Here is a 24,005-nt window from a genome sequence, read left to right as displayed (position 1 = left end):
TGGAGGAAGAAGACAGGGGCTCTGATAAAAGTCACGGTGCAAATGCTGGATTCCCCACCCGCAGGGGCCTCACTGGCTCCGTGAACACAGACTGATTGTCATGCCTTTCTTCACCTGCTCTTATGAAATGCTCACAGTGTGTCACAACGCTCTCAAGCCCTGCTTTTTGAGTAAGATTTACGTTGGCTTAATAAGCATTTTGGCTACAAAATAAGTTTGCAGAGCATACACTGCCTAGCAGAGTATATTTAAAAGGTACAACATAATCTCTCTTTTAAAATACATTTTTTAAAGTTTATTTATTTTGAGAAAAAGGGAGAGAGAGAGAGAGAGAGAGAGAGAGAGAGAGAACCCAAGCAGGTTCTGCACCATCGGCATAGAGCTCCACGCAGGGCTCGAACCCATGAACTGTGAGATCACGACTTGAGCTGAAATCAAGAGTTGGACACTTAACCAACTGAGCCACCCAGGTGCCCCAATAATCTCTTAATATATGTGATTTTGGAAAAGGCTTTTAAACCATATTTGCCTTTTTTCTGGTGAGCACTGGGTGGAGCTCTTATCTAAATTAAGTAAAAGCATTGTCTGAGGGAAAGAGAAGGGTGCTACTTTAAAGAGTTTGGAATTTATATTTATTTAGTCCCGGTGGTACAAAAGATGTTCAGCTTTTCACTAAAAACGAATAAATAGGCGTGTGGCTGCCTCAGCAGGTAGAGCATGTGACTCTTGATCTCAGGGGGTGAGTTCAAGCCCCATGCTGGGTGTAAAGCTTAGTTAAAAAAACAAATAAATAAAAATGGGTCTTCCTTTTAAAAAAATAAATAGATAAGTAACTTTACAAAGAAAAAGAGGAAGAAATACAGGAGTCAAAAATCCGTAAGAAAGATGTGAGAACCATGATACAGAGAGAGGATTTGTGAATGGAAAGCTGTCTTGTTAATAATAAATTCAGCAGACAGTTTAAACTTAGCTAGGTTCTAAGGATTTCTTCATGTTCTAAAAACTTTGTTCCTAAGCAAGGTAAAGATCTCCTTGGTCCTCAGGTGGTTCCAGCCGGCCTAATCAACAACACTGGAAAAAAAAAGTGGGGGGAATGATCATTGTCTCACATCCACTGGGTTTATCTGTGGCTTTACTGGGCCAGGGTTGTTCTGGGAATCCTCCCGCAGTCAGATTACTTCTCTGCCTGGAGAAAGACAGATACCATAGGTTTTCACTCATATGTGGATTCTGTGAAACTTAACAGAGAACCACGGGGGAGCGGAAGGGGGGGGGAAGTTACAGAGAGGGAGGGAGGCAAACCATACGAGACTTAAATATTGAGAACAAACGAGGGTTGATGGGGGGTGGGGAAGAGGGGAAAGTGGGTGATGGGCATGGAGGAGGGCACCTGTTGGGATGAGCCCTGAGTGTTGTATGGAAACCAATCTGGCAATAAATTATATTTAATATAGAAAAAAAAAGATTACTTCTCTGCCTGTGCCTAGGGTTAGTTCAATTTGAGGAGAAGTTGGGATCCCCATCTTGATCCTGGATTCAGACCTTGTTTTCCAATCAAGCTTCATCATTATTAAAATACTGGGCATATTTGACTAATCTAGAATAAATAAGTCAAAAAGCATATGTAAGTTGACAGAACTTACAGAAGAAAAAGAAAAGAAGAGGAAAAAAATTATTGGAAGAAAAATTCCAAGAAGAAAAAAATTATTGGAAAGTGATGTAATTAATTCAGAACCTTTGGGAACGTGGCCCAGGCATTAGCATTTTTAAAAGCTCTGTGGATGATTCTAATGTACAGCCAGACATGAGAAACAGTGATCTATACTCTAGTGGATTTAGGGGATACCACTGCTCGTTAGCCCAAAGTTTCTCAAATTGGTGTGTACATAAGAATCATCTAGCAGGGCTCCTGGGTGGCTCAGGCAGTTAAGTGTCTGACTTCGGCTCAGGTCATGATCTCGTGGTTGATGGGTTCGAGGTTCACATAGGGCTCTCTGCTGACAGCTCAGAGCCTGGAGCCTGCTTTGGATTCTGTGTCTCCCTCTCTCTCTGCCTCTCCCCCACTCACACTCTGTTTCTGTCTCTGTCTGTTTCTCAAAAATAAATAAACATTTAAAAAGAAGAAGAAGAAGAACCATCTAGGGATCTTGTTAAAATGCAGATTCTGACTCAGCGTGTCTGGGTTGAGGTCTGAGATTCCACATTTTTAGCAAGCTCCCAGGACATCCCTGGGCGGCTGGTGTGCAGACCACGCTTTGGGAAGAAAGGCTTTCACCCACTGTTTTCCAAATGTTCAGTGTCATAAGCCTTGCCAGGGGAGCATGTTAACTCTACAGGTGCGCAGGGAACTCCCTGGAGATCCTGATTCACCAGGTCTAGGCATCTCTGTGTTGAAAGTGTCCGGGTGATTCTCAAGGCCTGTGTGGTGGAGAAAGGCTGTCCTAACTTAATCTGGGTGGTTGATTGTGCACCAGGCCTTTGCTACTCTCACTAAAACCTGAAAGTCCTTAATCTCTCTCTTAATAATTGTAAATGTGGGTTCATAAGCACCACACGATTTTTTTTTAGTATTCATTACAGTTTTCCAGATTTTCCTTTTAAGTTTATTTACTTTTTAAGTAATTTCTACACCCAGTGTAGACTCAAACTCACAAGCCCGAGATCAGGAGTTGCACACTCCTCCAACTGAGCCAACCAGGTGCCCCCCAAAATTTTTGATGAACTGGTAGATAGTGCTCTCTAGTGTAATGGTCAGAAAACCGAAAGCGGTATGAAACAACAATTCGATTCCACTTTCCTAATTATGTTTGCGTTGTTCCTGCTGACTTCCATGTTTCCAGATTCATCTGCTCTTTTTTTTAATTTAAAAAAAAAGTTTAATGTTTGTTTTTGAGAGAGAGACAGAGTGTGAGCAGGGGAGGGACGAAGTGAGGGAGACACAGAATCCAAAGCAGGCTCCAGGCTCTGAGCTGTCAGCACAGAGCCCGACGCAGGGCTCGAACTCCCAAACCGCGAGATCATGTGAGCCATAGTCGGTTGCTTAACTGATTAAGCCACGCAGGCACCCCTGGATTTATCTACTCTTAAGAATTAGCTAGGGGTGCCTGGGTGGCTCAGTCAGCTGACTATCTGACTTGACTTCAGCTCAGCTCACGATCCCAGGTTTGTGGGATTGAGCCCTGTGTTCGGCTCTGCCATAGATGTGGAACCTGTTTGGGATTCTCTCTCTCTGTGTCTCTTCTTTTCCCCTGCTTGCTTTCTTTCTCTCTAAAAAGAAAAAAAAAGAACTAGCTAAAAAGTCAGTACCATTTGTTTCTTAAACACCTCTTTTATTTTTTTACGTGAAATTAAATTTTTTTAAATAAAAGAAAAAGCTTTTATTGTGTAAGCCATCGGACTTTTAGCATAATTTATTAGTCCTCCCTCCCATGCATTCATTTTAAAGCTGGGGTGCCCAAGGCTTCACTGATATACATGCCCTGGGGGATCCTATCCCATCTTGTGACTTTCAATACCATCTACCCTCTGATAATTTGCAAACGTTGATCTCCAGCCCATGCCTCTCTTCTGAACCCCAGGCTGGTTGCCTGGTTAACCACTAAGCAGTTATCTGGTCAACAACTCCATCTGATGTTCCTGGCCATTTCAAACTCTTCCTGCACAAAATGGGACACCTGGTTTCCCTCCCCAAAAGTGCTTCTCCTGCAGTTGTCTCTGTTTGGGTTGAAGAGAACTCCATCCGCCCAATGGCATAGGACAACCCTCTCCTGCACCTTGAATCCGATGGGAATTTTTGTGTTCAGAATGTGTTCAACACGCAACCACTTCCCTCTTGTACAAATGCCACCGCGCTGCCCTAAGCCTGTGACCTCTTTTTGGTTTTTGGAGGTTGCAGCAGCTTGCTAGCGGCTGGCTTCTGTTTTCTTCCTCACCTCTTCCTCTTTTCATTTCAAAGTTTCTTCCAACAACTTCAGCAGTCAGTCACAGAAGCAACCATATCACAAAATAATGTATTCTCTCTTCCAATTTTTGTTTTAGAGAAAAAAAAATTAGGATTTTAAAGAAAGCTGGAAGTGTTTAGGCAGGAGCTGCGACAAGGGCGCATAATACCACATAATACCACATATGACTGATCAGTGTAAGCAAAGCCACATTATTCTCAGCTTCCTTTCTGCTGAGCCCTTCCAAGGAGACTGAAAGGAAAAGAGGACCACGTGACTGCAGGAAACACACAAGAAATATTTTATTAGCTTCCAGATGGAGAACAAGGTAGAGTAAAAATATTTCAATAGTATTCCACGGCTCTCCTCAAAGAGCCCACCCGGGCACTCGTGGCCCCCCAGTCGTGGTAGCGCCTGTAGTCCCCCGGTCTCAGCAGGTACTGCCGCCCCCGGTAGTTGGGCATCTCGTAGAGGACCCAGTAGCCCTCCAGCACTTGGAAGGAGTGGATCTCACTGAAGTGGAAGCGGTCGTGAAGCGAGGAGCAGTCCTCGGTGATCTCTACCATCTGGCCCCTGTAGTCCTCTCGCTCATAAATCCTGATCCTGTGGGAGCTGGTCTGTGGGTTCAGCAATTAGCAGATGAGGAAAAGTCAGAAAATCTAGCCCTTAGCAACCAGGGACACATCCCCCAGGGGACTGGACATTTCCTTCTCTTTTCTACATCAAAGATGACCAGGGGACTGGACATTCCCTTCTCTTTTCTACATCAAAGATGACAAATTTTAAAGATAGCCAACACCAGGGCAGCTGTGTGCAATTGAATAGGCTGTATACTGCAGAACTGAAGAAGGTGTCATTCGCATAAAGAGACGAATAGTGCTCCCTAGAGCTAGGACCACAACCTATATGAACCATACATATTGGCCCTAGTTAGTATCATTCTTTTTTTTTTTTTAATGTTTATTTATTTTTGAAAGAGAGTGACAGAGCCTGAGTGGGGAAGGAGCAGAGAGAGAGAGGGAGACACAGGATCCAAAGTAGACTTCAGACTCCGAGCTATCAGCACAGAGCCCGACACGGGGCTCGAACCCACTGACCTGAGCCAAAGTTGGATGCTCAACTGACTGAGCCACCTAGGCACCCTTAGTTAGTATCATTCTTAAGTAATAATTTATGTATATTTTATATATATCATATACATTTTAAATTTATGTTTATTTTATATATTTATTAAATTTATTAATTAAATTTATTATTTATGTATTATAAATTTATATGTTATATACTATTTATATATAAGTAATAATTTATATATATTTATTTAAATAAATTTTTTTAAATGATCCCTGGAAAAAAAAAAGTTATAATTTTGAATCTCAACAGTATTAGAAGAAGCTAGTGGGAAAGGAAGTCAAGTTGCTTTTCCTTCAGGGGAAGTCACAGACTGGTGGCAATTCAAGAAGAGAGTCCAGTCCAGGCAATCCTAAGACCCTTCCCTTCTCCTTTAAGCCCTGCTTCTCTAAGATCCTGAAAAGCAAGAGCCATCACAAAGATTAGCTTCAATTCTCAGCTCTAGGATATGCTCCTGCAAATCTGCTTTAGGTAATAAACAGGAAATTCTCCCAAGCAATCATCCTGCAGCATTAAGGGCTGCTAGTGAGGAATCTTCCATGGTCGTCAAGGACCCACGTGTACATCACGTGATTTGGTCGCCACAACAGCCCCACACCTGTTTCTTCTTTTAGGAGAAGCTCGTGACTAGAGCTCTCAGCGTGTCACGTGGAAGGTCGGGGCAGGCACGTGGAAACCCAGGTTTTCAGGCTCCTCGTGCTGGGCTGGGTCTTATCAAGGCGTTAAACCCTCCGAGGGGGTTTCAGACGTGGCCGGAGCGGTACCTTTTCCACAGGACTGGGTCGCAGTCAGGTTAGAGAATCCCTAACTGCAGAATTCCAGGCCGCTGGGGCTTTATTTGGGTAACAGCGGGCTTTGCCGGAGCGGCTGGAATCACACTGTCGGCCACTTGTTTTGCCTGATCGGGAAGCAGGGCGGGAGGCTCATGCTAACAGTGGTGGCTGGGGGAGGGGAGGCTTGCCAGGTGCCCACCTCTCACCCTCGTTCCAGCCCTGTGAGCTAGCCGCCTTCACGAGCCCCATTCTACAGAAGAAGAGAGAGAGCCCCAGGAAGTAGCCCAGGCCACCTGATGCAAAGGTGCTAACGTGCTGCTTATTCACCGCCTCGCCTGGGGCATAGACTCTCTGAACGGACCGGGTGCCCTACTTTCTCCCAGTAGAGGTGAGTTTACTTGTAGCAGAGCAGAATGAACTTTTAAAAGAGAAGCGTCCCCTCGCATACTTCTGCAATGGAAGGAAAGCTTAGAGATGTTGACAAAGGAGAGGAGACCATGGCGAGAGGCAACCAAAGGAGGCCGCCACCCTGCACGACGAATGCCGCCTCTGGAGCACCCATGTGGCTCCGGGGCTCGGCGGGGCCCGCGGGGCCGGACTCACGTGGGGGATGAGGCGGCAGGAGCGGACCGCGTCGCTGAGGCCCATCCACTGCTGGTAGTCCGGGTAGTCCCCGCGCCGCAGGAAGTACTGGCAGCCCGAGTAGTTGGGCTGCTCGTAGAGCATCCAGCAGCCGCTGTCCACGCGCACCGAGTTGCAGCGGCTGAAATAGGGCTGCAGGTTCGGGTGGTCACTGCTGCACTCGTAGTGGCGGCCCTGGAAGCCCCGGTCCTCGTAGAAGGTGATCTGCAAGGCAAGGGGAGGAAAGGCTCAGAGGCCTGGCCCCCAGCCCCCGGGCGCGGGGGCCCCTCCCGGCCTGCGGCTGCGCTGGGCTCACCTTCCCCATGGCTGGTGGATGGAGGTCAGTGATGGGCCGCCGGCGCGCGGGTCTATATAGCACGAGGGCTGCTGCGTTGGCAAGAACAACACAAAAGGGGCCCGCGGGGTGAGGAGGGGATTTTCTCTCGCTCTTTTCTATATAATGACGGCGGGGGTGGGGTGGGGGACTTATTGTATGTTTCCTCTTAGACTCTCCAGTGCTTTCGAACTGATGACCCGCGTTAAAACTGTCACTTGGTGCCTGTGGGGCCTTTAAATGAAGCCTGTTTAGGAATTTGGAACTGAGCAAAGGCCCTTAGCCAGTTAATAATTGTAATGAGGTATTTGGGTTATCTTTTACAGTTTCAAAATGATCTCCTTTTTGACTACCAAGGCCGGGTAGTGACTGAGACCGAGGTCAGCATAGGCCCCAGCATGAGGCATCTGGATTAGAGAGTATTTCCTTGGTGTGAGGGTCTGAGCAGGGACAAGAACCGCCTCCTCCACAATACATTTGAAATTAGATGGGATTTCCCTCCAAGAGGTCCCGTCTCTGAACCTACAGGCTGGCAAGTGGCTACAGCAGATATGCTGACACACTTGAGGAGGGGTGACAGGGGCTTGGACCCCGAGGAAGCGTGCTGTGTAGGCACCTGGCCTCTGCTCTGCTCCCCGGACACTGGGCGGGACCAGGGCCATCTCTGGAGCCTCAGCTGGGGCACCTCTGGCCAGGAAACCCTCACCTTTGGAATTCATGAGGTGCAAGTTTGTTGTTCTTACTCGGTAGCTTTCTATTTAATAATTTTGCAAAGTAGGTGCTAAGCTAGTTAGTTCTAGCTGCTGATGAATACAAGTTAACATGCAAATGTAACAGGTTAAAAATCCTACAATCTTAACCTTTCCTAGCCCTGGGCAAGACGCGGTTGCTCTGTAGTTAAGGCTCTGACTCTGCCAAGATCCCCACCTCTACCCCTGGTGGCTCCTTCAGAGCAGAGTTTAACTCAGCTCTCTTTAGAGCAGAGTTTCTCAGCCTCACACTATCTTGACATTCTGGGTCAAAAAATTCTGTAGTGGGGTAGTTGTCTTGTGCATTTAAGGATGCTTAACAGCATCCCTGGCGTCAACCCACAAGATATTAGTAGTATTATTCTCCTAGTTGTGATAGCCAAAAATATCTCGAGACATTAGAAATGTTCCTTGGGGAAGCAAAATCAACACTGGTTGAAAACCACTGCTTGCTTTATATATATATATATATATATATATATGTTTTTTTTTTTTTTTTTTCAGCGAGAGAGAGAGCACAAGCGGGAGGGGGGCAGAGACAGAGGGAGACACAGAATCAGAAGCAGGCTCCAAGCTGTCAGCACAGAGCCCGATGTAGGGCTTGAACTCACAAACTGCAAGATCATGACCAGAGCTGAAGTTGGACACTTAACTGACTGAGCCACCCAGGTGCCCCAAAAACCACTGCTTTTGAAGAAGCTGTTCCTCAACTTGATACAACATGATACGCTCTATCTCATTCCTTAGTCTGGATTGTTGTGACTAAAGTCTACTGCTAAAAAGTTGTTTTCCCTGAACAAATTTCATTTGTTGCACACAAGTTTAATAAGCCTTATTCACATTCTTTCCTTTACACATTCTTACTTTTATAGAATATTTGGAAACTATGGAGAAACATTTAAAACCATAGTCCTGTGTCAAAAAAGCACTATTAATATGTATTTTAAAACTTCTTTTCAGTTCTGCAAGTGAAAGAATTCTAAAGACCCACTGCACAACAACGTGCATATAGGTAACACTACTGCACGATGTGGTTAAAAATGGTTAAAGCGGGGGGCGCCTGGGTGGCTCAGTCGGTTAAGCGTCTGACTTTGGCTCAGGTCATGATCTCACGGTCCGTGAGTTCGAGCCCCGCCTCGGGCTCTGTGCTGACAGCTCAGAGCCTGGAGCCTGTTTCGGATTCTGTGTCTCCCTCTCTCTCTGACCCTCCCCTGTTCATGTTCTGTCTCTCTCTGTCTCAAAAATAAATAAACGTTAAAAAAATTTTTTTTAAAGTGGTTAAAATGGTAAAAGAAAAAAAAAGATAGCTTTGCCCATACTCCCACCCCTCTTAATTTTCACTTCTTTGATCTAATAGTTTCATCTGTAAGAATTTGTCCAAAGGAAATAAAGGTACATGCAAACATTATGTATAGTGATGTTTTATCAGACCATTGTTTATAATATAAAAAAATAGGGCATTAATTCGGTAAACTATAGAGCATCTGTGTGACGAGGTGCTAGGCAGTTACCAAAAATCATGTTCTCAAATGATTTATTTAAGGACATGGAAAATGCTCCCAAATGTTAAGTCTTTTTAAAGTAAGGATGTTATACACTGAAAAGTAGAAAGTATTGCTGAAGGAAAGAAGATATAAATAAATGGAAATACATCATGTGTTTATGGATTGGAAGACTCAATATTGTTCAGATATCAATACAACCCAAAGTGATCTACAGATTGAATCCAGTCCCTATTGAAATTCCAATGTTTTATTCAGGAATAAAAATGAAATCCCTCCTGAAATTCACATCAAGTCTCAAGGGACCCTAAAACTCAAAAGAATCTTGAAAAAGAAGAACAGAGCTGGAGAACTTGAATTTTCTGATTTCAAAACGTATACAAAGCCACAGTGATGAAAACAGCATGGTACTGGCATAATGATAGACACAGGGGCTGGTGGACGAGAATAAAAGACTCCGAAACAGAGCCTCCCCGTGTAGTCAATGGAATTTTGACAAGGTTGGCAAGACCATTCACTGGAAAAGGGAAGTCTTTTTTACAGATGGTACTGGGGAAAATGAATATCCACATGCGAAAGAATGAAGTTGGACCCTTACCCTACGCCATATAAAAAACTGGCTCAAAATGGATTAAATGTAAGAACTAAAACCATAAAACTCTTCAAGGAAAACATAGGGGAAAACTTTCATGACGCTGAACTGGGCAATGATTTCTTCAATATGACACTAAAGCATGGGCAATAGGTAAATTGGACTTCATCAAAATAAAAACTTCTGTGTGAAAAGGAGTGAAAGATCATGGAATGTGAGAAAATATTTGCAAATAATATATCTGATAAGACACTGATATGCAAAGTACATTAAGGACTCCTATAACTCATCAACAACAAGCAAAAAGCAAAAAACCCCCCAAAACATCAATTTTTAATAAAATGATAGGAACAGACATTTCTCCAAAGAAAATATATAAATGGGCAATAATCATATAAAAAGATGCTCAACATCACTAATCACTGGGGAAATGCAATCAAAATTACAATGGGATACCATTTCATATCTGTGAGGATGGCTCTTATAAAAAAAGAAAATAACAACCGTTGGTGAGGATGTGGAAAAATTGGGAATGTTGTGCATTGCTAGTGGGAATGTAAAATGGTACTATGGAAGACTGTTTGGAAGTTGCTCAAAAAAGCTAAGCATCTAATTCCCAGATGATCCAGCAATGTCACTTCTGTGCATCTACCCCAAATTGTTGAAAGCAGAGATACAAACAGGTATTTGTGCACCAACATTCACAGTAGCATTATTTACAATAGCCAAAAGATGGAAACAACCCAAATACTCCTTGAGGGATGAATGGATGAAAAACATGTGGTATGTGCATTGAATGGAATATTATTCAGCCTTAAAAAGGAATGAAATTCTGACAAATGCCACAGCATGGGCAAACCTCAGGAACACTATGCTAACTGAAATGAGCCAGACAGGACGACTATTATATGATTCCATTTATTTGAGGTAGATACAGCCGTCAGATTTATGGAGACAGGAGAATGGAGGTTACCTGGGGCTACAGAGCAGTGGGAATGGGGAGTCAGTGTTTCATGAGTGCAGAGTTTCAGTCTGGGGTGATGACAAAGCTCTGGAGATGAATAGTGCTGATGTTTGCACAACGTTCTGAATGTGCTTTATGCCACTGAATTGAACACTTAAAAATGGTTATAATGGTAAATTTTAGGTTATGTATATTTTACCACAATTGAAAACATACTTCATGAGCAAAAAGACAAAAATACATCTATATTAATTTTATTAATACTAACTTCTCGATAATTCTACTGAGGTTGTAAGAACAAATTATATTCTAGGAATTAAAAGGGAATTAAACAGCATTTAAAATAGAGTTTATTTTAACTTGCTTATAATCCTCTCACTTTATAATGAGAAATAAAAGAATAATTGATATAATTAGTGTCTTAAATTTTTTTTATTAGTACCTTCCCCTCCTCGGGCTTCCTACCTCTTTCTCCCTTTATTCTTTCCATTCCAATTAGCTTATATCACAAAAGCTTATACTCAAGAACCTGATAACATTTCCAGGTCCTCTTTAATCCTGGGAATTTGTGCTCTGGACACCATTGTGTTGGAGGCGACGATGGTTGGGTGTTCGCCTTCCCCCAACCTTCCTTGTATGGTGTCCCAGTTGTGCCTAGAAGCTCTCCTATGGTTACCAGTGATACCAGCTTCAGGATGATGCAGGTTCTAAACATGGTGGGAGACAGACAAAACCCAGGGCCCTGCTAGCATTGCTGAGCTGCTGAATCAACCATCCCTAAATCCTGTGCTGTCCTAAGACTTCCTATCACATGAGCTACTAGATTCCCATATCGCTCGTCCATTTGATGTGGGGCTTCTGCTTCTGAAGTGATTCAGATTCATTTTTGGCTGAGAGATTAGGGTGAATTGTGATCAAGCTTTGGAGAAGGAGCTGCTCACCAGGGGGAAGGTGGGGAAGAGTAATTCAGGTATGGAAAAGATGTGAGCAAAGACAAAGAGATGTGAAAATGCTTGGTGTGCTTGGAGGACTCAGGTGGGTCAGGAGAGTCAGGTAATAGGGGATGAAGTAGATGGGCTGGGGCTGGGTTCTTGTAAGAATTGTTTTCCTGTGGACGGTGGAGGAATATCAAAGCTTTTTAAGCAGGGAAACGACTTGATCAGATTGGTCTTTGAACATACACACCAATCCTCCTTTCTAAAATTCTAGCAATGAGAACACAAGACAGAGCAGAAAGCAGAAGAACCAATGTAAGTGAATGCACCATCCAAAATGTTGAGGGCCTTGAGTAGAAGAAAAAGGTGGAGAAAGGACAAATTAGTTCTCTGCTTGAACTGAGACGTCCATCTTCTCTTGCCCTCAGACACTAGCTCTCCTGGTTCTCAGGCCTTTGGACTAGGACTGAATTATAATATAACACCTCCTGGCTCTCCCGTTTACAGATCGTGGGGCTTCTCAGTCTCCGTTAGGGAGCCAATACTTACCATAAATCTCATATTCTCTCTCTCTCTATCCTATTGGTTCTGCTCTCTGGAGAGCCTGACCAATAAACATTGTTTCAGGGGCTTGACCACATTAAGGCCAGCATTTCTGAAACTGTGGCATTTCTCCCACACTTGTCCCCTCTTGGGTATAAAATGCCTGAAAGAGGAAAGAACTGTGGCACCAGGGGCAGCCACTCCTTTTCATCAGGAAGGCAAAAGTTTTTCCAGAACCATCTCTTCTCTCTCCATCAGCATTCTTTCACTTATGTTTCCATATCCAGAGAGTGTCACGTGACAGCCTCAGTTAGCAAGAGACTCTGCCAAAGATTCATGAATTCAATGTGTACATACAGTTTAGGGGATTCAAAACCTTCTGAAGCCCATTATGGTAACCTAGCTTCAGGATCCCTGTGTGTGTGTGCGTGTGTGTGTGTGTGTGTGTGTGTGTGTGTGTGTGTGTGTGTTTTCAGAATCCCTGTTTTAAAAAGTGGGTCCTGCTATCTCTGAACCTCAGTTTTCACATCCTCACACCTCAGAGAAAAACCGAAATCTAAACAGATTTTTAATAATCTGTTTTGAAGCAACAGCTTGTTTAAAGACCAGGGAATCACATGAGACAATGTATTGTAAAAATGTTTTGCCAATTGTAAAGTTGTACTTAACACGAAGGCACGTTTTTATTGTAAGAGGTGTGTTTTATTTGTTATGGATCACACATCTTGGTTTCTGCTTGTGCTGTGTGGTTGTGCATATGTGTGTGTGAGTGAATAAAACAATAAAATAAGAGGAGGACAAAAGAAAAACACAAGAAAACCAATGCCAGGAGCACACAGAAAATATTTTATTAGTTTCCAGATGGAGAATAAGGTAGAGTAAAAATATTTCAATAGTAATCCATGACCCTCCTCAAAGAGCCCACTCGGGCACTCGTGGCCCCCCAGTCATGGTAGTGCCTGTAGTCCCCTGGCCTCAGCAGGTACTGCCGTCCCCGGTAGTTGGGCATCTCGTAGAGGACCCAGGAGCCCTCCAACACGTGGAGGGAGTAGATCTCATTGAAGTGCAAGCGGTCTTGAAGAGACGGGCAGTCCTCAGTGATCTCTACCATCTGGCCTCTGTAATCTTCCCTCTCGTAGAGCCTGATCCTGTGGGAGCCAGCCTGGCCCATCCAGAGATGGAAAGAGGAGAAAAGCAAACCATGAAATGGATGTAACACATTCAGGCAGTCCAGCTCAAGGTGTTTTGTAATATAGGATAAGCCTTAACTAATTCTCCATATTAATATACTCTCCATTTTCAAAGGTGGAAATTCGGTACCTTTTCAAGACCATAAAGTGTGACGGAAAGAATTAAGAAGGAAATTCCACTCTTTCTGTGTTCAAAATTTCCCAGGATAAACTATTAACCGAGTTCAGTATACCCCACCAGAGAGAAACCCAAACCTTTAACAGCTTATTACTACTTTTTCCATTTTGGGGAAATATTTTTAATTTTTCAAGCAGGTGTCTTTGAACAGTAAAAGAAGCCTATGAAATGAATGATCTTGCGTTGGATTTAAAATAAATCTTGGAAAAATCACCAAGGACTTGGATGTTTCTGTTTCTGTGGAAAGCAAAGTTAAGCATCTTAAGTCTCTCAGAAATCATTGATTCTCATTGAATCATTTATGAATACAATAAAGAAAAATGAGAAAGAAAAATCAGTAAGCCCAAGGACTCGTTTTTCAAAAGCCTTAGTGTTTTTAAAAAACACATATTTGAAATATACATGGGTATGTGCATAAAATTTCTCTGTGTTTCTCTCCATTGAGAGAAAGCACTTTTATTTGTATAGGTCCGGTAAATCAAAATATGCAAGTGGGGAGCAAAAGAGAGAAAAGTCTTTTAAACATTAACCCTTGTAAAAGTTTCCTTTACAATGCCTCACTGCTCTGTGACTACAGTATATTCTAGCAGTTCATTACTCTTCTATGGGATATTAGTGCTTTTTCTACAACTCCATTGCAAGTTGTTCCAGGACAGGACCCATAGCTTTTACGTGTCCAGGCCAGCCAACACATTGTTGCTGAGTAAATATTTGTTGATTCATTGGTGCCTGGGTAACACTTTGCTTCTGTCTGTGTCAAATGACATTGAGCTACTCTACCATAGCTGGTCTTTTGTCCAGACTCAATTATTCTTGATGATCACTACTCCCGATGGTTAGCCTTTGCTTGAAACTACCCATTCTGTGTCCTGTCACGGGGCTGGACTCACGTGGGGGATGAGGCGGCAGGAGCGGACCGCGTCGCTGAGGCCCATCCACTGCTGGTAGTCCGGGTAGTCCCCGCGCCGCAGGAAGTACTGGCAGCCCGAGTAGTCGGGCTGCTCATAGAGCATCCAGCAGCCGCTGTCCACGCGCACCGAGTTGCAGCGGCTGAAATAGGGCTGCAGGTTGGAGTGGTCACTGCTGCACTCGTAGTGGTGGCCCTGGAAGCCCCGGTCCTCGTAGAAGGTGATCTGCAAGGCAAGGGGAGGAAAGGCTCAGAGGCCTGGCCCCCAGCCCCGGGGCGCGGGGGCCCCTCCCGGCCTGCGGCTGCGCTGGGCTCACCTTCCCCATGGCTGGTGGATGGAGGTCAGTGATGGGCCGCCGGCGCGCGGGTCTATATAGCACGAGGGCTGCTGCTGCGTTGGCAAGAACAACACAAAAGGGGCCCGCGGGGTGAGGAGGGGCTCATTGTGCTCTTTTTTCTCTTTGCTGTCAAAGTCCACCGGCTCATTGTGGGTTTTGGTCCCATTCTCTCTGGAGTATTCGGGTTGCTATCACTGTCTGGTGCTATTGACACCGTTTGAAAAGAAAAAAAAGTAATTTGGAACATTGTTTATTTAATAATAGAAGCAGAGCTTCAGCCATTTTGTATATAGTCGATCCTTCTACTTGTATAGGTTGGGGAAAAACAACAAAATGTAACTGAAGGAGCAAAAAAAAAAAAAAAGCAGAGTCTTAATATGGTCAATATAAAATTAATCTGTGAGAACTATCATATGACGTATGTGCCACGATATTGTACTAATTGTGAATAGGAAGAGCATGACCTTAGCTAAATGTTGAAAATTCCAAAGTAGTTCTTTAAGAGAATTTTCTTATTGAAGGGTGTAAGTTACTGGAATGTTTATCAAGGGAATTTACAAAACTTCGGACTTGCAGGTACGCCAAACAATAGCAAAGACAATAAGAACACACCAGCAAGCACAGATCTGAGGTGTCTGGTCGGAATTTGTTACAGCCCTGTCTGGAGGTAGACTGAGGATTAGATGTTTCAGCGTGGCCAATTGTAATTCAAAAGGGAGAGCAGTGTTAGGAGGCTTCATCTCAGAAAGAAGAATGAAAAAGGAAATTCCTAAGTTGGAGGAAATAAGAAAAAGTGAAAACACAAAAATCGATGACCTCTCAGGTTATTATACGATAAAACCCAATTCCTAGAAAACCCATTTCTGGTAGGAATCCCGATACCCCTTTTTCTCTGGGGAACAAGAGTACGCAGAGCTTTTGACTCAAAGGAGATTAACTGCGTGAACACAAAGAGAAGTTATAGCTAAAATGGTGTGGGAAGAGGAAGGAATAAATCTGGAAGCTGAGACTCTAGGAAGACTTTAGAAAGTATTTATTAGCCTGGAAGAGAATAGTTTGATGGGCTGGAAAGAGCACTGGAGTGGAAGATGACCTATGCCTTTGGCCTCTTTCATGTCCAAAGAATTATTCACAGTCCTGTGTTGTCTCATGGAAATACTTTGTCTTGACTTTGGGTCATAAGTCTTTGTAAGTCTGTATTTGTGAATAAACACCAACTAACGTACAATATGATGATTTCCGTTCTTGTTAACCACTAGATAAAGGCATATGTTTGCAAAATTACTTCTGTTTACAGAGTGGAAAAATAAGCAGAATAAAAAAACCATCATTTTAATTAATAATTTAAAAATTAATCATTAACAAAATAAAAAGGTTAAAATTGTCGTTTTGCTCAGAGTTGTTTCTGCGGGGAGAGTGTTGAGAGGTAAAAATAGTAAAACATGAGAAAGAACCAAATGCAGAGCCCCAGGGAACACCCAGAGGAGCATGGTGGGAGTGGGCTGTGGGGACCACCAATACAATTACAAATTTATGATACATGTAGAGGACCAAACAAGGGAGTTGGGTTTGGTATTTTCATTGACTAGGAAGAGAAAAGGCTTTATTTCAGCCTGGAGAGACAAGGAAAAAGAAAGAAAAAAACCAACTCACAGTTTTCACAGAGCTGAAAAGTGATTGGCTCGGGCCAAATGTGCCTTGATTTTAATGCTCTACAGAGAATTCCTGGATTGACAAATGTGTGTCAGACCAAAGCCTCAAACTGCACTTAGTGTGCTAAGTGAACATAAGCTAAGACTTGAGAATCCTCACGCCTGTGGCACTGAAGCAGAGGTCTGTACAAGTTGCCTGGAATGATTGATAGGGACTGTCTTTGGAGGGAGAATAAGAGATAAGGATCAGGCACCCTCAATCCTGAGCTCTAGTCTGGGAAGTAGCCCTTTGTCACTCCCGAAATATTCAGGTGGTTTCAAACAAAAGTGAAGGCAAAAGAGACGAGTTCAGGTTAAATTTTACTGCACGCAGAGTCAAAGATTTTTGTAGCTGCTGTAAATGTCAGTCTACAGAATGAAGTGTACGAGAAGTACCCCTTTCCTTATTTTCTATTGTTGAAATATTTCATGAATCTAAGTCTCATTCCACTAGGATGGACAGAAAATTGAACTGCAGTCATTGTTGGGGTTTTGTCTTCTCACTTTCCCAGGCTCTACAGTTGGGTTCTGTGGGCATTTCATGGCGGTATTGGGTGTGCTGGGAAGTCCCGTGTTAGCCATTGGTGGTGGCTGTCCCCAGCTTTCACACCAGCGTGGAAATGAGCATTGGCAGCCCCGAGGGCTGTGGGAACTGGGATGTGTTTTATTTGGCCGGCACAATGTTTAGATGTTTTTCATGATGCTTTAGGTTGGTTCGCACAACCCATAGCTCCCCATACTCGTCATCACTCCTTGTTGTCTATAAGAAGTTGTTTTATTTATTTACATCATTTCTCAGGCCCCTGAGGGCATTGAGCTGCAGCCTCAGACAAGAGTTTTCAAACTCTGCTCAGTTTTTGCCAGATGAAAACACTATACATCAGAGCAAAATCCCAAGCATTCTTCCTTGGTTGGAGCCATAGTTTACTAGGAGCTTGTGTATCTTGGGGTATTAAAGTGTCCTTTTGTAAATGTCTCTTCTTTTGTAAAATGATGTACGAAGAGATGGTGCTTAGTTTTACAATTTTGCTGGTTTGTTTAAATTTTAAGTGTCCTTGCTTGGCAAAACAAAAATTGGCAATCTTATGTTGGTCTCTATTTAAAGAAAACCGGTCTGGTAAACCTAAGCTACTGAGAATCATTTGATTTGATATCATGATTTGAGCCATTTGGTATCATAAGAAATATGTAAATAAATATTACTCCATTTATTTTCCCTAGAAATTTGTCTCGGGATGACTTTAAAGTACTAAATAAAAGTACTTGATAAACAAAAGTGATTATATATGTATTATTTAGTACCTGAAAAGTACTTGACTCTAAAAAGTGATTACATACTTATGTTTAACGTAAGCATCTCGTATTTCTGGGTAGAGCTCTGTGGTGGTAGGGACAATGCCTTTCATTTGTTTGGGTTGTTTCATCCCCAGTACTAACATATGACAGGCCTATGGTAGGTGCTTAGAAAACGGTGAAGATACTAACTCAAAAAAGTTAGGATCTTTGGGTGGCCAGTAATTGGGCAGAATCTAATAAAATTAAAAATAACTTGTGCTTTGATTGGGCGGTCTCACTCCTAGGTCTCTATCCTCCAAAAGTTATGGCATGTGTAGATAAAGGTACATGTACAATGATATTCTTTGCAGCCTTGTTTGTAAAAGGAAACTTGGACAAGCCCAGTCACCAATGGGTAAATGGTAAAATAATCTAGGGGGTCTTCAAATCACGGAATGCACTGCAGCCATTAAATAGAATAAGATACGTATCTAGATCTATGTCCGTATCATTTTTCATGGTAAAAGCAAGCTGCAGACTAATATGTGCAAGTAAGTAAATAAATAAAAAGCATGCATTTCATGAGATGTCAATATAAACAGGGAAAAAATTCAAGAAGGGTGCCCATCAAGTGTAAAGCAGGGTTGGGGAATAGGGGCGCCTGGATGGCTCAGTCGGTTGAGCGTCCAACTTCGGCTCAGGTCATGATCTCACAGCTCATGAGTTTGAGCCCCGCGTCGGGCTCTGTGCTGACAGCTCAGAGCCTGGAGCCTGCTTCGGATTCTGTGTCTGCCTGTCTCTCTGCCCCTAACCCACTCGCATTGTCTCTGTCTCTCTCAAAAATAAAATAAACGTTAAAAAAGCGCTAGCAAATAAAGAGTGGGATCAGAAGGACCCTCTCTACTTCTTTCTTTATAGAGTTTGTAAAGTAGTAGGATTATAGGAGGCTTTTCTTCAGAGGAAAAATTTTAAAAATAAATTAATTCTCTACTAATGGAAAGATTTTCAATTTTTTTCAACATGCAAGGCTTTACTTGTGAGCAAGCAGGTTTTACTTCAATCAAAGTCTATTTAAAATATTTACATATATCTCATTAATTGCTTTGCATTAACTGCACTTCAGGTAGGGTTTGGCCCAGGGGATATACTGGCCAAGAGGTGCACCGGGGGCTGGAGCCACTTTAGAAAAGGAAGGGGGATCTATAGCTTTGACATTAGTCATGTAATACTGTGCTCAAAAGTAAACAATACAATTCCTTATGTAGCCTAAACAGGCTTTTTGCCAAATGGGCTTCTCTTCACTGCTCATCTGGGACCTCCTATGGCTTCCACTCACCTGCTGGGGCAGAAGGAAACTCCTAGAATGCTGTTCCTCAAGACCCTCACCTGAACGCCTCCCTCCTCACCAGTCACCCTCTCCCATTTTTCTACCTTGACTTCCCTTTCCTTCTTAGACAGGCTACCTCATCCCTCCACCCCCACTTGGGAGCCTGTTCCAGACTCATTCTACCTTGAAGTGCTTCTAGAACTGAGCCCTCCCCACCTAGTCACACCTCAACCTTTAACAGGGAGCCTTTAGAGGTAAATTAATTGGCACACAATGAAAGAAAAACAGAAGTCAGCAGTTGCCAACAATACAGACTAAATACTTTATTAGGTTCCAAATTGAGAAAATGGTAGTGTGAACCTATTTTAGTATAAATCCACCACCCTCCTCAATGCGCCTGCCTTAGCATCCACGGCCCCCCAGTCGTGGTACCGCCTGTATTCTTGGGGCCTCAGCAGGTATTGCCGCCCCTGGTAGTTGGGCATCTCATAGAGGACCCAGCAGCCCTCCAGCACGTGGAGGGAGCGGACCTCACTCAGGTGGAAGCGGTCCTGGATGCAGGAGCAATCCTCGCTCAGCTCCATCATGAGGCCTTTGTGGTCCTCTCTCTCATACAGTCGCAGCCTGTGAGAGCTCGTCTGCTTGGTCCACAAAGACAAGGAGCAGAAGAAGCAACCAAACAACAGATGAATTTGGTAGGTTGGGGGATGGGACTACCAGTGTCAAAACTGAGACTCTGAGATTGCTGCATATGCTGTGGATAGCTCTGTGTTCTACCAGCATTTAACAAATATTTGCATATTCAATTTTTATTTCATATCTGGGAAATACAAATTTTAAGAGGTTCTAAGTCTGGGTTAGAATGCATCAAGAATTCAAATATCTAGACTCCTAATTCCCTAATTTCCATTGATTCCTAGGTGATAAGTCAAATGTATATTTTGGGGAAAAATACAAAGTATTTTAACTAGTATTATTTTAATATGAGTATCATCTCCCCAACTTATATACATAGAAGTGTACAAATAAAGTTGGACTTTTAAAATTACATACTTCAGTGAAAATTGGTTTGATTAGTCACTTGGAACCAGAATTCAACCGCTTTTCCAAATCAAGGGCAATTCCCTTCTCCAAAGTTGGACACAAACTTAGAATAGTCTGTATTAACAATAGAGTTTCCATTTTTACAAGTCTGTGGTGGAACCTATCTAATTCATTCATTGTCAGTTCTTTACTACTAATTAAAATTACAATTTAAAAAATTTTTAATTTGTTCGAAATACTACCTTCTTAAGTCCAACCAGCTCCTCATTAGCAAGTTTCGGTCTCTATCTCTGTATATTACATTTGTTACATAATGGTAACAAAACTTTGTAATTGACATAACGGTAGCAAAAATGAAAACTAAGACCGACTCTTCCCATGAGTGAATTCCTCTCATATTCTCTGCTGTTTCTGTGCATTTATCTCTCTGGGCTTAGGCAGTAACTAAAGCCCACTCTACCCTTCCGTGTCTTTAAAAGAAAACCTGCCTCACGTTAACCCCCCAGTAATCCAGTGAGGACACTCAGGCAGCGTGATGGAAATGAGGTCGGACTCACCTGGGGGATGAGACAGCAGGAGCGGACCACGTCGCTGACGCCCATCCACTGCTGGTAGTCCGGGTAGTCCCCGCGCCGCAGGAAGTACTGGCGGCCCTGGTAGTTGGGCTGCTCGTAGAGCATCCAGCAGCCGCTGTCCACGCGGATGGAGTTGCAGCGGCTGAAATAGGGCTGCAGGTTGGGGCAGTCGCTGCTGCACTCGTAGCAGCGGCCCTGGAAGCCCCGGTCTTCGTAGAAGGTGATCTGCAAAGGAAGAATAATTCTGAATTAAATCAGTTGCTCCCAACAGATCTGGTATAGAGGCATTTTCTCTCTTGATGTCTCTTTTTCTTTAACTTGTATCCTGCTCACCTTCCCCATGGCTGGTTGACACGGATGTGCGAGTTCAGTGCGCTGGGCCGGCAGCGCCGCGGGTCTATATAGCCAGGCTGCTGCTGCGTTGGCAAGAACAACACAAAAGGGGCCCCCGGGGGTGAGTAAGGGGATTTTATGGATCCCTTTTACACGCTGCATTCAGTGGAAATGCCTGTAGAGTTTGCCCTCATTCTCTGGTATATTCTAACGCTGTTCTGAATGCGTCCTGGTTGAGTCCCTAGAGTTGCTTTTATGTGGATTCTTAGTATTTTCTAAATTTATCAGCACCTCAATCTGAACTTTTGACCTGAAATTCATGTCGCTACGGATATGATTCAGTTATGCCCCGTGTAATTTCTACGGGAAAATCTATGCCTTTATAGCAGTGCCCCCCCACTTCCAGGGGCTGTGATGTGGAATGCCACAAACATGGCCTAATTTTCCTTGATGACAGAGGCCGCTGTGACTTAACATTTTTTTTCCTTTATACGATTAGCCAGTCTGGTGCAGGACACAGGTTTGGTTTCTGATCTTTGCTAGTTTTGACTGTGGTGATCTGATGCTTTTAGACATAGCTACTACTCCTTTGGTGGGCGTACTTCATGCACGAGAAATCAGCCCCTGCAAGTCAACTTGTCGTAAGAACCAAGGGAAAGGTTTGTTTCTAGGGGCTCTGGGCCCAAGACTAAGAAGTATATTGTTTTTTGGCGTAACTTCCCTTTGTTGGGCCTGGGGAGGCAGTAAAGCTTTGCACGCTCAGAATGTCCACTGAGGAGCCACATGAACTTGGCAAGCCACGTGACCTCTCAGAACCTGAGTTATTTCATGGTACTTATCTCCTGGGATATAGTAAGTTGAAAAAGAAAGAAAGAAGCAAACGAGAGAGGTATTTGCCTACAGAAGCTGTCCTGGCATTCAGAGCTAGGGCATGTTTTTCCTCTGTTAGATGAGAGAGAGAAAGAGAGAGAGAGAGAGAGAGAGAGAGAGAGAGAGAGTCTCTTGAGAGGAAGAGAAAGAGAGGGGAACAAGAGAGAGCCCCCCTCCCCGCTCTCGCTCTCCCCTCCCCCTCGCTCTCCCTCTCTCTCTCTCCCTCTCACTTGAGAGCTGCCTCACAGAATACCAGCTGCCGGCAGGGTTCCTCTGAGATCAGGATGCAGTGAGACAAAATAAGGTCACTTCACAATGTTAAGCACACGCGAAAGCAAAGTCACCATGTCACCCACACAATACCAAACACCACCCCTCTCAGCCTCCACAATTAACTGTAGCTTCATCCTTCTTCTAGGCTACCCTCCCCATGAGTAGATTTATTGAGATGTCGAATCATAACATTACCTCCACTTTCTGACAACATCCAGTTTAGACTGAACCCCTGCTTCTTCAGACTCTTCCCCAAATCACCCAACCAAAGTACGGATCCTATAATAACATCCTTTGCTGAGACCCCCCGTGCTTTCCCATGGTGTGTGTTTTCCCTTGCTGTGACAAGTAATAAAACCAACTTGTTTTGTGACAGGTATTCTGGGGGTCTTTGGCTGAGGGACACTGACATGAATACATGGGATTATGTGTGCAATGTGTTTGGCACCCACTTGGCACAAATGAGCATTAAGTACATGTCTCCTGTTAGTAATAGTGTGACAATACTAAGAATGACTTCAGCCTATTAATCTCTCAAACATATGCAATCCTCTCAAAGATGCCTGAAAAATTTCTTTGCTATGAATCCATTTTGCATATATATGTGTATATACATATATATATATATACACACATGTATATATATGTGTATATACATGTATATATGTGTGTATATACATGTATATATATATATATATATATATATACATGTATATATATGTATGTATATATATGGAGGGGGGCACTTTAGAAATCATCTAGTGGCTTTCATTTGGTGGCTTTCAAACTCCAGTGAGCATAAGAATCACCTGTGCTTGTTAAAACTGCAAATTGTCAGGTCCTCTCCTCTCCTGAGATTTTGCATGATTAGATGTGGAAAAGACTCCAGGAATCTGTATTTCTAACCCACACCAGATCATTCTTGCATCAAACTTTAAAAAATACTACTCTGGTTTACTCTTTTTTTTTTTTTTTTTTGGTAAAGAAAACATGTTTTAGCCATCTCCAGCTAATGTTTTATTAGCACTTACGCATCATTTTCCTTAAACACGTAGGCAGAAGAGCTCTCTGCTTTGTTCTACAAAGTTTTATATGCGCATAAAAAGAGAACCCAACAGAAATACCAGTATGATATAGCTGACTAGATAAAGTTGACTAGACAGGAAAAGAGGTGAAAGGGTCAGAAAATGCATAGTACTAAACTTCAGTCTTGTTTTTTTCAGATCTTTCTCTTTCTCTCTGGGGCCCCTGTCTTCCCTTCCTTTACCCACTCCTCCAACACCCCCCTAACACCATCACTGCAGTTGCCTTTCTTGGACTCTCACGATATCTCAACTAGACTGTCCGCAGTCTCCTGACTCTGTCCAGCCTTGCCTTCTTCCAAACTACATTCTGTCAGGATGCCAGGGTGATCAGAAGCAAAACACATAGGAGTGCCTGGGTGGCTCAGTTGGTTGAGCATCTGACTCTTGATTTCAGCTCAGGTCATGATCTCAGAGTCATGGGATCAAGTTTTGAGTTGGGCTCCATGCTGAGTGTGGAGCCTGCTTGGGATTCTCTCTCTGTCTCTGTCTCTGTCACCCTCTCCCCTGCTTGTGCTCTCTTCCTCTCTAAAATAAAAAAAAAATTTTTTTAAAATAAGATAAAGTAAAAAGAAGCAAAATGCATCAAGTCATGTTCTTGCTGTGGACCAAATGTTTGTGTCCCCTCCAAACTCATATGTTGAAACCCTAATCCCCAGTGTGATGATGTCTGGAGATGGGGCCTTGGGAGATAACTAGGTCATGAGGATGAAGATATCATGTTAGAATTAGTGTCCTTATAAGAAGAGCCAGGAAAGAGCTTGCTTCCTCTCCTTGGACAAGGAAGCTGGCTCTCACTGGACACTAGATCTATTGGCATTCTGACCTTAGACTCCC

The 24,005-nt window shown here is 43.3% G+C and overlaps 3 protein-coding genes across 3 annotated transcripts; all 3 read right to left on the bottom strand.

Moving 5' to 3' along the window:
- Nucleotides 1-4,219: 4,219 nt before the first annotated feature.
- LOC131492842 (gamma-crystallin F-like) lies at nt 4,220-6,883 on the bottom strand. Its single transcript, XM_058696699.1, has 3 exons — nt 6,783-6,883; nt 6,449-6,691; nt 4,220-4,558 (listed from the first exon to the last, which is right to left on the bottom strand). The coding sequence occupies exons 1-3, from the start codon at nt 6,789-6,791 to the stop codon at nt 4,286-4,288; spliced, it is 525 nt and encodes a 174-aa protein (XP_058552682.1). The 5' UTR covers nt 6,792-6,883; the 3' UTR covers nt 4,220-4,285.
- Nucleotides 6,884-12,905: 6,022 nt separating this feature from the next.
- LOC131492839 (gamma-crystallin D) lies at nt 12,906-14,795 on the bottom strand. The gene is made up of 3 exons (XM_058696684.1): nt 14,678-14,795; nt 14,344-14,586; nt 12,906-13,247 (listed from the first exon to the last, which is right to left on the bottom strand). Exons 1-3 carry the CDS (start codon nt 14,684-14,686, stop codon nt 12,975-12,977), a joined length of 525 nt encoding a protein of 174 aa, XP_058552667.1. The 5' UTR covers nt 14,687-14,795; the 3' UTR covers nt 12,906-12,974.
- Nucleotides 14,796-19,289: 4,494 nt separating this feature from the next.
- LOC131492833 (gamma-crystallin C) lies at nt 19,290-21,073 on the bottom strand. Its single transcript, XM_058696671.1, has 3 exons — nt 20,944-21,073; nt 20,593-20,835; nt 19,290-19,629 (listed from the first exon to the last, which is right to left on the bottom strand). The coding sequence occupies exons 1-3, from the start codon at nt 20,950-20,952 to the stop codon at nt 19,357-19,359; spliced, it is 525 nt and encodes a 174-aa protein (XP_058552654.1). The 5' UTR covers nt 20,953-21,073; the 3' UTR covers nt 19,290-19,356.
- Between the last annotated feature and the right edge of the window lie 2,932 nt (nt 21,074-24,005).

Source organism: Neofelis nebulosa, chromosome 2, assembly GCF_028018385.1.
Source record: "Neofelis nebulosa isolate mNeoNeb1 chromosome 2, mNeoNeb1.pri, whole genome shotgun sequence".
Taxonomy (NCBI): Eukaryota; Metazoa; Chordata; class Mammalia; order Carnivora; family Felidae; genus Neofelis; species Neofelis nebulosa.
The sequence above is the reverse complement of the archived record's forward strand: the minus strand, read 5'-3'. Positions and strand labels throughout refer to the sequence as shown.

Excerpts from the sequence above, each read along its gene's own strand:
- LOC131492842 (XM_058696699.1), bottom strand. Across the intron at positions 4,559-6,448 it reads CCTGCCGCCTCATCCCCCAC|ACCAGCTCCCACAGGATCAG; the intron begins GTGAGTCCGGCC and ends CTGAACCCACAG.
- LOC131492839 (XM_058696684.1), bottom strand. Across the intron at positions 13,248-14,343 it reads CCTGCCGCCTCATCCCCCAC|GCTGGCTCCCACAGGATCAG; the intron begins GTGAGTCCAGCC and ends TGGATGGGCCAG.
- LOC131492833 (XM_058696671.1), bottom strand. Across the intron at positions 19,630-20,592 it reads CCTGCTGTCTCATCCCCCAG|ACGAGCTCTCACAGGCTGCG; the intron begins GTGAGTCCGACC and ends TGGACCAAGCAG.